At 42.3% G+C, this 13,474-nt stretch overlaps 1 protein-coding gene across 8 annotated transcripts in view; it reads left to right on the forward strand.

The window, feature by feature from the left end:
• The window catches only part of RASAL2 (RAS protein activator like 2), a 147,568-nt gene that overhangs the window by 116,469 nt on the left and 17,625 nt on the right, over positions 1-13,474 (forward strand). For all 8 annotated transcript variants that reach the window (XM_035121311.2, XM_035121312.2, XM_060276605.1 and 5 more), the window contains 4 exons: positions 1,956-2,100; positions 7,021-7,165; positions 8,680-8,916; positions 11,506-11,707. In XM_035121311.2, coding sequence (XP_034977202.2) covers positions 1,956-2,100; positions 7,021-7,165; positions 8,680-8,916; positions 11,506-11,707 — 729 coding nt within the window. The remainder of the gene's footprint in view (positions 1-1,955; positions 2,101-7,020; positions 7,166-8,679; positions 8,917-11,505; positions 11,708-13,474) is intronic.

Below are 13,474 nucleotides of genomic sequence, written 5' to 3' on the forward strand. Positions count from 1 at the left end.
ATAATAATAATATTTTATTTATACCCCGCCCATCTGACTGGGTTTCCCCAGCCACTCTAGGCAGCTTCCAACAAAATAATAATAATAATAGTAATAAATTTTTATTTATACCCCACCCTCCCCAGTCAAAACCAATAAGACATAAAAAGAAAAGAAAACAGTTAAAATACAAATACAAATTAAATTAAAATATAATAGTCTGTCAAACATTCCATAAACAGGGCTGCCTTCAGATGTCTTCTAAAAGTCTGGTAGTTGTTTTTCTCTTTGACCTCTGGTGGGAGGGCGTTCCACAGGGCGGGTGCCACTACTGAGAAGGCCCTCTGCCTGGTTCCCTGTAACTTGGCTTCTCGCAACGAGGGAACCGCCAGAAGGCCCTCGGTACTGGACCTCAGTGTCCGGGAGGAACATTGTTAGAATTCAAATTTTAAAGATTCAAGTTTAAGAAGAGAAAAAAACATATGAGGATTTTATGATTTAATTGTTAACTGTGCTCTTCCTCTCTGAGCACCAATAATTGTCAATGACTTTGATAAAGCAAAGTAGATTTTGTTCATATTTCTAAAGTTACCAAAAATTATATTAAGCTCCCTAGTATAAAGTGACATCATTGAATTATATTTAGCCATTGAAAATATGCTTTGCATTAAATCTTAGGCCAAATGCAGCATTCCCTCAAAGTCAGAGGTGACTCGTTTTTACTGCATGTTTAAGAGGCCTCCTTTGCATTATTGTTGGGCTCTGACAAGATGTTATAAGCAAATATGTCTCCCCAGACCCAGGGAGATGTATAGATCTAATACTGAAGGCTAATCAATGCTTTCTTTGAGATAACTGGCATGTTAAGCTCCCAGAAAAGTCAAGACTTTTACAGCATAATCAATGATGATTCCCGTTCCCCAGGACATGGTCTTGAAGATGCACAATGTTGCAACCTTGCTGAAGCTAAGCAGGTCTGAGACTAGTTAATGGCTTGGTTTGCATGTCACATTAAACCATATTTTTTATTTTTTTTAAAAAAAAACCTGTAGTTTAATGTGAACGAGCAGTTGCTGGTGCACACTCCTGAACAGTTCTTGCACGGTTCCTCCCCTAATCCTCCTCCTACTATCAGGATACAAGCCAGAGTATCGCTTGTTGTGATGTCTGAACCCAGGCTTGTGGTTTGTTTGTCTAGAAACTGACCATTTCCTCTTGAAATGAAAGGCAGTAGATCAGTTATTTTAATGAAAATAATACTGCTTGTGGTGTGTTTGGATAGAAGCAGCAAACCATGAGCTTGTGTTCACATATTGCAGCAGGCCAGGCTGGCATGGCATGAGGAAGAGAGGAATGAATGGAACATCTGGGAGCCTTAGTTTTGTACGCTGCACGTTCACAATCTCCTAGTTGGTGTTTAACTCTGGTTTATTGTAACGTGTGAACCGGGCTGGGACCTGGATGGGAGACTGCCTGATTATTCCATATGCAAAGCCTTGTATTCCAAGATGAATTAAAGGCAGGGTATGCATTTAAATAAGGAGGGGGGGAGAGAGAGCTTGATAAAACAATATCTGAGCATTCCTTTGACCTTCAGGGAGCAGCAAGTGACATGCCAGGGTTATGCTCTGGCCTTGTCGCTCAGGCTTTCGAAACCTTGGAATACTCTCTCGCTCATTGCCTTGGCTTTTCACCCGGCTGCAGCCTTTTCTCTGAGATCTGAACCATTTTCCATTGTGGCCCTGTGTAACTGTTTACAAAAGGCACAGGATGGGAGGAATTGCTCCTGCTCCGTATTTTATAAACCTGTGGTGGGGAACCTCCAGCCTATTGGCCTAATATTGGCCCTCTCTTTCTTTTCCCACTGAATGTAGCAATTCTATTATCCTTCTTACCTAGTCCATTCTACCCACCCCTGCTGCACAATTTACCTTGGGTTAAAACACCTTTCTGTTGTCCAACCGTTTCTCCTCCAGGACTTCTTGACTGACTTGGTGATGTCCGAGGTCGATCGTTGCGGGGAGCATGATGTGTTGATCTTCAGGGAGAATACACTTGCCACTAAAGCCATTGAAGAATACCTCAAGCTAGTGGGACAGAAGTATCTGCAAGATGCTCTCGGTAAAGGAAAAACAGCTTCTTCATTCTTGTTCTGACTTGCTTTTGCAGAAATGGGCTCTTTATTAAAATGCTTCTATGTGATTCAAATTTGGTTGTCAGTGCTGACTCTGGCAATTGTGTTTGTTTGTTTGTTTGTGTGGCATGCATGCATGCATCTGGTTATCATCTCCTTTAGTGTACCTGTATTGGGAAACTTTCTGATGTTGATTTAGTGGCATGGGAATGCCAGTGTTCTCACAGTACTGTTTCAGTAACATCAGACTCCTCTAGTGAATGAAGCCCACAGTGTGGGTCGCTTCCCAGAGTTGCCTTCTTACAAAACTAGGGCAACAGCTCCACCCATGTAGCATGAGGTATCTGATACTACCTAACAGCGTGGGAAGACACACAATGAAATCACTCCCAAGTTGTTAAAAACCACACCTTAGAAGCAATCCAGAAGACCTCACCTGGGGAATGTTTCATACTCTTCAGAGTGAATTTGGGGTAAGAGGGAATTACAGCTCTTGGGTCCAGATCAAACTTTTAAGGATCCAGACATGTTGGACTTTTGCTGAAATTAGGCAGACAATTATACTTCATTGCCCCTGTGCAGTTCCACACTGGGCAACTACATATGTAAAGTTCCCCAATATGAAACGACACAGAAAACTATTCATTAAACAAAATTTCAAGTAATTTCATCCCTGTTTTCTCCTATGTGCACATTTTTTAGTCTTTTCCTCATTTTCCAGTTACCAACTGTACTTACTGTGTATGTTTCTCATTGTGGTAATAATGAATTTCCAAGCAAATTAAAAATCTGTAATTCGTTTCCATCTAGGTTTTAGAGGCACAATCTGATGGGAATCTCTCCTGCACCAAACCCATTGCCATAAATGGGATTTGCACAACAGCTTGGTAGTGCTAGATTGGCAACTGTGGAAGAGCAAAGTAGTGCTCTCATCCAGCTCCCATTCATTCAAATGGAGATTGTGTGAAATAGATTCCTGCTGGATTGCATCCTTTGGCTATAAGTCTTTAATGTCTAGTAATTATATGAAGTTATTTTAAAATTAGAAGTTTTTAATATGCTATTCATGATACCACTGGGAAAGATAAGATTTTAAATCATAGACATCAGCAATAAGAAATGCTAATTAGGATTCCACAGCTTGTCTTTTCCAAAAGCCAATACTGCTTCCATTGTAATTCTTTCTAAAGTCCTTTTCTTTTCACTTAGATCTCACAGTATAATAATAGTTTGATTAAAGTGTGTGTTTTAAGAGCACCTAATTTATCTTGAGGGAACCAGGTGGCGCTGTGGTTAAACCACTGAGCCTAGGGCTTGCTGATCAGAAGGTCGGCGGTTCGAATCCCTGTGACGGGGTGAGCTCCTGTTGCTTGGTCCCAGCTCCTGCCAACCTAGCAGTTCGAAAGCACGTCGAAATGCAAGGAGATAAATAGGAACCGCTACAGCGGGAAGGTAAACGGCGTTTCCATGTGCTGCTCTGGTTTGCCAGAAGCGGCTTTGTCATGCTGGCCACATGACCTGGAAGCTATACGCCGGCTCCCTTGGCCAATAATGCGAGATGAGCATGCAACCCCAGAGTCGGTCACGACTGGACCTAATGGTCAGGGGTCCCTTTACCTTTAATTTATCTTGACTATTTAAAATAAATCTGTAAGGCTGCCATCCTGTTTCCACTGACTTGTGATGGGAGTTATTTTTGAATAAACATATATAGGATAGCACTATGTTAGTTTTAGGTGTTTTTATACTATAAATTGTTATGTGGATCACTATATTTTCACAGGGAAAACAGCATGTTTGCACTCATGGCCTTTTTTAACAAGCCTATTATAAGGCCATTAAAGAAAGTGAGGTATTAAAGTCAGAGTATTAAAGTCACATTGCTGGTGGCATAATAGTATCAAGGGTATCCTGAGTCAGGCTGACAGGTTCTTGAGGCTAGTCCAGTCTGAAAGGAGCTCTTGGAAACAGATTGACAGTAATTGTTCTATGGAAGATAGGCTTATCTAATGCAGACTCCCGAGTCCTGAGAATATTTTGTCTCCCCCGTAAACACACACATAAACAGTTTACATCCCTCATTGTCACAGAGAAATGTATTGGCAAGATTGGCGAAACACAGAGAACATAGGCTGGTGTGGAGCTGAATCTTCAGAGCTTAGGAGTCAACTCCTAGGGGCCAAGGTCCCTTGGCCCCCAGTAAAATATTTGAGAGGGCCAGGCCCCCCAAAGTTGATAGACATTGCTATTCAAATGGTGTTCATGTGCCACATTATGTGATCAATTATGTGGGGTGGGGCCTACCTGCCACCCCCCCAAAAAAATATTTTATTAAAGTTGGCACCCTTGTGTCAGAGAATTGACTGGTGGTAAATCCTGCCACTGTCAGAGACTTCCCAGGCAACATTCCCCAGTTTCCTCTCCCTCTGTATACAGGCCTGTCTCCTTGTCTGGTCTCCAACATCTCTCACAAAACACCTGACAAAATATCCCAGTACCCTCACAAAACACCTGACTAGAACATTCTCTATTTAATCCCAAAATGATGCTATGGTATGCAAATATACCCACTACTGTGAAGCTTTCCAAATGGCAATTCCAAGCAGAGACCTCACATACGGGGTACGTCAGCCCAGTGTTTCTCAACCTTTTTTGGGCCACGGCACACTTGTCCCGTGAAAAAAATCACGAGGCACACCACCATTAAAAAAGTTTAAAAAATTAACTCTGTGCCACCCTATATTATAATTATGACTGTAAGAAACACTTGGCAAATATTGCTTTCCGGCGGGTCAGTGTTATGTATTGGCGGCCGCCAGGCTCGTTTGCACTGAGCTTTGGGAAAGAGGAGGAGAAATATTGCTTTCCGGCGGGTCAGCGCCGATTATTGGCGTCCGCCAGGCACATGACAATGCAAATCGCCCTTCTCGTCGCCGCACGTCGCGGCACACCAGCCAGCGTCTCGGAACAGCGGTTGAGAAACGCTGCGTCAGCCTATTAACAGATTGAATAAGTACTGCAACATATTGAGGCTGGGGGGGGGGGCAGACCTATTGTGCCATGTGTCTTTTTTTCCATTTCTCCTATACCATAGTTCATTATCTGCTGTGTTTAATCACCTGTCTTTTCCTTGAATGCTTCTTTTGAACATTAACTGGATCTTTCTGTTAGTAGTTATTCCAGCAATGCTTCCAATTGCTCTATTTCATGCTCTCAGAACGTCGCCCTGTTTCTTTAGTTGGCCAGTTTCAGCTGCTGGTGGCAATGTGCTCTGTTGAGCACGTAAACGTTCATTTCTCTTGGCTGCTCAAAATGTGCCTGCTTGCGTTTCAAAAAATAGTTCAGGGTTGTTGTTTTTTTACACAGTTTAAGGATACCTGTGTAGAGAATCGCAGATGAAAACAACGTTGGGCCCATGGGGGGGGTGTTTTTCAGCAGCTGCTGCACTGTTTCTGGTTTCCAATGCTGCTTTCACCTCTCAGGAAAACCACCTTGAAGAAGTCTTAGCCTCTCTAAAATAATGCAATGGGTGGGTTCAGTTTACAGAGATGGGACTGGGTCTAGATAGAAAGCTGGGAAAGGTCAAAATAAAAGGGGCCCGATAAGGAATTAGGGATTGCTGCCTGGGGCTCAGATGTAGCAGTAGCCTCCCTTTTCTTTTCAACTCTCAAAGCAAAGAATTTAGAATTCACTAAAAATCTGAAATACGTATCCCTCAGATTAAATGTTCAAATGGTTACTTCGCTCAGAGCTCAATTTGTGTGTTCTGCAGAATATGCAATTTTCAGTTCGTATTTTGTGCCTTGGAACTTAAATTAAATAGAGAATGGTTAAAGGCAGTTGAGATAACCTGTATGGAGAGAAGAAGCCATTTTCTTGTTACCAAAATCTCCATGTATGCCCTCTGACCTTCCATTCAGTAGAAACTGCAAGACGTACTCGTATTTTCTGTGTTACAGGGAGGTCCAGAAACTTGCTTAAGTTTTTGGGACTCCCAGAAGATTTTTCTATGACCACTTACTGGCAGAGCAGAGAGACTGGGCTGCCACAACTCCCATTGGATCTCCACAGTTAGTGCCATGCTCCAAGGAGCAGCAGAGAACGGAATGTGATCAAAAGAGGGATCCCACTTTTGGTAGGATAATCAGTGCCCACTAACAAAGTCCAACAACATTACACTTGTAACTGAGTCATAACAAGAAACTACTGGCCTTGCCCTCTTCTACTAGCTTCATTCCTGAAAGTCAATGTCCATTTTCACTATTCATCCTTAAAATTAATGGGCTGGTTGCAGAAATCACAGACACGGATATAGTGAGGGCAAAGTGGCTTAAGCTGTTTGACCCAGTTTAAATAAGTGAAGTTACTATACATGAAGGGCAAGGTCAACACTGACTTAATCATTGTTTATCCTGTTCTGTAATGAGAGAATCAAATTATGCGCCACTGAAATTAAAGGGCAGCAAAGGAATGTTTAGGGTTTTTGGCAAAACCTATAAGCCAAAGCAGTTGACAGACATAAGTGGCATAGTTTTAATTCCAAAGGGGATAAATAATCTTCCGATCACTACTCATCTGTGTCTAGGTCATATGACATACGGTTAGTTTAATATCATTCTTTAGAAGATAAGCTGATTGCTGGAGGGGACAAAGAGGTTTCTGTACCCCACCTTCAGGGAGAATGTTGGCTTCATTATGAATCAGGGAAGAGGAATGAAGTTTCTGCATCCTTTGTGGAATTTGGCCAAACATCAGGGATTTGACACACTTTGGTCAACCTTACACTTCAAATCAGGGTGGAGGAGTGTGTGGTGTCATCATCTGTGGAACTATCAGCAGACATTTTGTAGGTCACATTTCAATAAGACGGTTTCCTAATTTGCTGTGCCTTGCCACCCGACTACTAGGTGAATTTATCAAGGCATTGTATGAGTCGGACGAAAACTGCGAAGTGGATCCCAGCAAAAGTTCACCAAGCGAGCTGGCCGATCACCAGGCCAATCTGAAAATGTGTTGCGAGCTAGCCTTCTGCAAGATCATCAACTCCTACTGGTGAGTTCAGCGAGTGCTTCTCGGAGGGTGATTTGCTTATTGGGGTTGTTCACCTTAAGGAAAGTAAACACAGCCTGCCTCCTCCTTTAGAGATCAGCAGGAATGATTTCACCAGGGATTGCATGCAAAAAGGACTAGACAGACACAGTCAACCAGGAACTGTATGTCCCATTGAAGTGAATTGAGCTTATCAGGGTGGGCCTTCAGTGGGTTCTTCCTGCTGCCATTTGTCAGCACAAGGCAGCATAATTGAGATGAATTAGTTTGAGAGGTCAAGTGGAACTGTGACCATGCAACTGGATTTTTGATAGGTTTGTGATGGGTTAAGTGAGCTTCCTTAAAGCTGAGCTAGAGGTCTTTGGCAGTTCAAAGGAAGAATACAAATTGTTTCCCCCACTAATACACCAAAAAGGATAACTCGGCACCTACTGTTCCACTAAGGTTCGAACAAGGCTAGCCAGTCAAACACATATAGAGGCCATATCTGTCTTTGTCACACTCTGGTGTAACAACAAAAACAAAAACCAAACAAACAAAAACTAAGGCAGAGAGCTATGCAGATGAAAATATGGTTTTATCCTGTTGCAACACCAGACCTCCCCCCAAAAAAAATCTGTGGGGGGGGGACAAAAGGGGCAAAGTATATTTCTAGGTGAGCAACCTGTGCCCCACATGTTAAGATATCTGAAAGAAAAATAGCAGTATATGTTAAGGACAGCAGTTCAGCAATGTGAGGGGGCAAGTGAGGAGTGAGCTCCCTATTGGGAGGGGGGTTGCTACACACCCCCAGCAGTGCCCATAGTTCTAGGCAGTATTTGTTTCACAGAACTTAATGAGAGACTAAATAGACATGAACTGGCAAGAATACTGTTAGGGGTGCAAGAAACAGGCCTAAGGTCACGGGGTGCATTTACCACCCACCCCAACAGTTTCCCCTGAGGACACATCTTTACCTTCTCTCAGAGTGAATGGCAGTTTCTAAAAGATAAAATAAAGCACTGTGGGGGACACAGTTGAGGTCAGCTTCAGTCAAATATCTTTTAAGCCTCCCTAATACAAGGAAAATGATAACTGAATCTCTCCAAATAAAAAAGCAAACCATTCATAACCAGAAAAACAATCTTCGTTGTTGTTTTTTGCTCTGGACAACAGAAAATTGGAAATCAGTGTCCTGCACCTATGCAAGTTAAAAGGGGAAATATTTCTTCTCGATAGATAAACTGTATCTTTAGTTTCTCTTTGTTCCTCTATTTAGAACATAAAGCATCTGTTTTCTGTTATTTAGTTTTGTTTTTTTCTTCATTGTCTTTATATATTTATAGATGCTACTTAAGGGTATTACCAAAGAAATAATATTTAATAAGTTTTTAAAATTTAAATGTCCTGGTTTCATCACTGGACAAGTCAGAAACAGATAGCCTTGCTGAATTCCTCTTTTGGAAGTTTTTCCTCCTAGGGCTTTGCTGGTTCAGCTTGCGTACTTAATGTCCTTGTGCTTTTTCATTCATTTCCAGTGTCTTTCCCCGGGAGCTGAAGGAGGTGTTTGCATCATGGAAGCAGCAGTGCCTCAACAGGGGGAAGCAAGATATCAGTGAACGCTTGATCAGTGCCTCGCTTTTCCTCCGTTTCCTCTGCCCAGCCATCATGTCTCCAAGTCTCTTCAACCTCATGCAAGAGTACCCCGATGACCGCACCTCTCGGACACTCACGCTAATTGCAAAGGTTATCCAAAATCTGGCAAATTTCACAAGGTAAGTGATATTAGAGTGAAAAACAGCAACTAGGGGACATGAAGCTATTGTCATTGTGGGTTGTGTCATTACTTATGAATGATCTGATGGCGACAGCTGCTGAGTTGCCTTAGCTCTATCAAAGTATATGGGAATCTGTTTTCATATCAAAATAACACGCTTGAAATTGTACCGGCTTGAAGGACACACTTCCCAATTTCAGCTCACTATGCTACAAAAAGGGGCGTGGGTGGCACTGTGGTCTAAACCACAGAGCCTAGGGCTTGCCGATCAGAAGGTCAGCAGTTCGAATCCCCGCGACTGGGTGAGCTCCCATTGTTCGGTCCCAGCTCCTGCCTAGCAGTTCGAAAGCACGCCAGTGCAAGTAGATAAATAGGTACCGCTCCGGCAGGAAGGTAAACGGCGTTTCTGTGCGCTGCTCTGGTTCACCAGAAGCGGCTTTGTCATGCTGGCCGTATGACCCGGAAGCTGTCTGCACACAAACACTGGCTCCCTCGGTCTATAGAGCGAGGTGAGCATGCAACCCCAGGGTCATCCGCAACTGGACCTAACAGTCAGGGGTCCCTTTACCTTTACCTATGCTATAAAAAAGTGGTCATTGAGACATAGAATAGGGCTCTACAGATAGAATAATTTCACCAGCCCTGTTACTTTTGCTATGACAAAATAGTTTGGTTGCATCTCGGTTACAGCTTACAGATGACTCATCCCCAGCCTTGCCCTAGATGCTGGTGTCTCAAATCTAATTCAGCTCCTACCCCAATGTGCCCTTGACTGCTTTACTGCCTTACCCCCCCCCCCAATAATTGAAGATGGCGCTCCCCTAAGGGCAACACGCACATTGATTAGACTGGCACCACTGACAGGTCCCTGCAGAGGTGTGCAGTGCGTCCCATTGTAGTACGCAAAACATCACCATAGGGCTAACTTCAATGCACCCCACACATTGTTATAACTGATATTTAGCTTCTTTTAAAAGGTCAGTCTTAACACAACTCAGCAGACATAAATTTTGCAAAGGGGAAATCACACTGAACTGCCTCAAATGGCATTGGAGTTCCCTGTTTTCCAGTATGTTTTGATAGTCCCAGTATGTTTTGATAGTAGCCCTATTGGGCTGGGCAGGGAAGAGTCGGAGTCTCACACAGGACGTAGAAGTAGTAGTTTTCTAGGAAGCAACTTCCTTGTGTAGCAAAAATGGACTTCAGAATATATACCTTAACCCGCTTCTAAGAAGTTTTTCAGGAGTATCAAACTACAACATTTTGTATCTATTAACAGATAAACAAAATACTACTTTGGTTTCCCTGACATCAATGAGAATATAATTAACCTAAAATCTACCTATTTCAGCTTCATTGAGTTCTGAGGTGGATTTTTAACACGCAGATCTTTCTTTCTGAAGGCCCACAGCTACATCTGATGTTAAATGCGTCTCTGCATCTAAGGTGTTTTCTTTCCCCTTTTGTTTTAAATGCAAATTGCATTCCCTGGGCCTCTCTGATTATTAATACGTTCAGAGCAGCAATGAAGATCTAACCTTTTCTTTCCTTGCTATGGTCCTAAGGACTATTCCACTTTTTATTTTTATTTTTTAAAATTTCTATACCGCTTTATATTTTTAATAAAAATCTCAAAGCGGAGTACAACATATTAAATCAATAAAACAATAGCCGGGTGATGTTCCTCCGGGCTCATGAGGAGCCTCTTCAGTAGGGCTGGGTGAATGTGGTCCTTGCCCCCTAGGCCAGGCGGAAAGGGCCACTTCTGAAGATGATATTTTGCAAACCTCTTTCAGGTTTTTTCCACAGTCAAGCAGTATATAAATTTAATTAAATAAATAAATAAATAAATATTTGCATTGTGGGGGAATCTCCCATTAACTCCAAAGAGGACTTTCCTTGCTTGCTTTGATCCCATTAATTTTCAGCCCCCCTTCAGCTGATGCCACCTGCATAAACAAACAAACAAACAAACAACTCTCCAAGTTAATGTCAAAGCTTTTCCTCTGAATTTCCACGCATACAGATTGAAATGGAGCAAAAGTACTCAGGTGCAGTAACTCGTAGAGAGTTGGATAACAACAACAACAACAACAATTTATTTATAACCTGCCCATCTGGCTGGGTTTCCCCAGCCACTCTGGGTGGCTGAAGGTTGCTTGCCTGTTCATTATGTAGTTTCTCCAGATATAATCTCTGATCATTTTTTGAAGCCTATAAAGCCTGCTTGGCCAGAGATAATAACAGAACACAAATAATGAAGCATACATACCACAGGGACGATCTGAAGAGAAACCAGAGTTACCACAGGTAACACTGATTTTCTCGTGCTATCTTCAACTTTTTCTAAAATGAATTATTGTCAGCAGCCATACCTGAAAGGAGTAGTCCGTCAGTCACTAAAAGGAGTATTGATATGGAACCTTTTGATTTAGTCAGATAAAAAGTAGCAATCGCAGTCCTTGAATAAGTTAAGGAGATCTCTTGAGACCTCACAGATTCCCTTGAAACTGTTCCATCCATCCCCAGAAAAAGAAATTAATTCTCTCTCTATCTCTTTCTCTCTTTCCGCCTTATGAAAATCAAGATTTGGGAACAAAGAAGAATATATTACATTTATGAATGACTTTCTCGAGCATGAGTGGGGTGGCATGAAACGCTTCCTGATAGAAATTTCTAATGTGGACACCATCTCCGGCACTCCAGGATTTGAAGGCTTCATAGATTTGGGACGGGAGATCGCGGTCTTACATTCCTTGCTGTGGGAAGTTGTATGTCAGCTGGACAAGGTAATCTAGGCTGGAGGTTGGGGGGGGGGGGCGGGCTGGCCGGATCCATGATAGTCTCCTGGTTACAATAATTATTACTCTATAGGATCCAATACTTCATGAGAAGTTAGCTTTAAAATAAAGAAAAGTAATTGACCAGCCTTTATTCCACACATGACTAAAGGTTTGAGATGGTGAGAACCGTCAATAAGGAGCTTGAGTCAACTGCATGAATTTTGTAGAGGCTCATGTAGTTTTATTAAGCTGTTTACGTTTTTGGTTTTTTTTTAATCCTCCACTAATTCTGATTGAAGAGCTTAAGCTATTCTTTGTTTGGCCTTTACATTTTAAAACAAATTTGGCCTCTTAGAAACATAATCATGGGGTTTGACCTTAGATGATGCAACGCACCGTTCTTAATGTTGAAAAGGGAAATCCAGGGTGGGTTGGGGAGAACTTAAAGGGAAAGGGAGAGCACCAGTCATGATTGCCCTGGACCAAAAGCACAGCAGACAAAGAGATGCTGTTCACATGGGTACATGGTTTAGCTGTGTTCAGAAGCTACTGCCCATCACTATTGCAAGTTTTTAAACCCTATATTGCTGTCCATAATTCCATATAATTAAACTACTCTAGCTAGACTATTCCTCTGAAGGAACAGATTGTCGGGGAATTGTTTTGGCGGTGGTGGTGGGTTATTACTCTTTGAAGAACTGAAAAATTACTGTTAATTGAATTTCCTGTTGGCACTGCACACAAGTATTTTGTACAAGAACATTACGTTTGCATCTTGTGTTTTTGTCAAATTGTGGAGTTCCCTGCCTCTTTTCCTTTCTCCATTCCTCCATACACCCTTATTTTGCATTCATGAAACCCACATATTTCTGGACAAATTTTCCTTAGGTAGGTTACTCCTCCCAGGCCACTGGAATGACTTCATGTCTTAACATCATATTATTTCCCATGTGCATGAGGCCCCTTAAAAGCAAAACATTTGTCTCAGTTCTTAATGAAAAAGTAGGCAAATACAAATTATCCAAAACCTAACATTAGACACAGGCGTGCTCTTCCTTTCCAGTACAGTGATACTATGGACTAATGCAGACATCCCCAAACTTCGGCCCTCCAGATGTTTGGACTACAATTCCCATCTTCCCCGACCAATGGTCCTGTTAGCTAGGGATCATGGGAGTTGTAGGCCAAACATCTGGAGGGCCACAGTTTGGGGATGCCTGGACTAATGGGATGGTAGTCTGGGTTAAATTGCTTTTTGCTTTATTTCTTCAGAACAAGTAGTGATGATCAGGCAAGAGGATAAGGCCATAAAGTTGGGAATCACTTGGGATTCAATAAAGGAAGTGCTTGATTATATTTCTATCAGTCTAGTTGTTGGTTTTTAAATTTAAAGATAAGCACAATGGCCGTCCACAACAGCTGCCATTTGCAATCATGCAATTATTTTATGTTAATTAACTCCTGTAGTAGGAAGAGGTAACCACAGTAGACTTGCATGCCCCCAGGGCCAGCTAATTGGAAGGAGGCATGCTCAGAGCAGGAACTCACACAGAGGCACAGCAGCAACCTCCTCTGTGAGTTGGCGCTTGAGATTCATCAGAACCTTAATTGGCTTCTCATGACACACTGACAGTTGTCTCCCGGCACAGTAGAGTGCCCTAGATTGCAGTTTGGGAATTACTGTTCTATATGGATTTCAGATGGGACTTCCTGGACTCTGCTGTGGACAGAAATGAATTTACATCCAAACCAGAGCTCTGGCACAAAGATGCA

This window comes from Zootoca vivipara, chromosome 7 (genome assembly GCF_963506605.1).
Source record: "Zootoca vivipara chromosome 7, rZooViv1.1, whole genome shotgun sequence".
In the NCBI taxonomy this organism is placed as follows: Eukaryota; Metazoa; Chordata; class Lepidosauria; order Squamata; family Lacertidae; genus Zootoca; species Zootoca vivipara.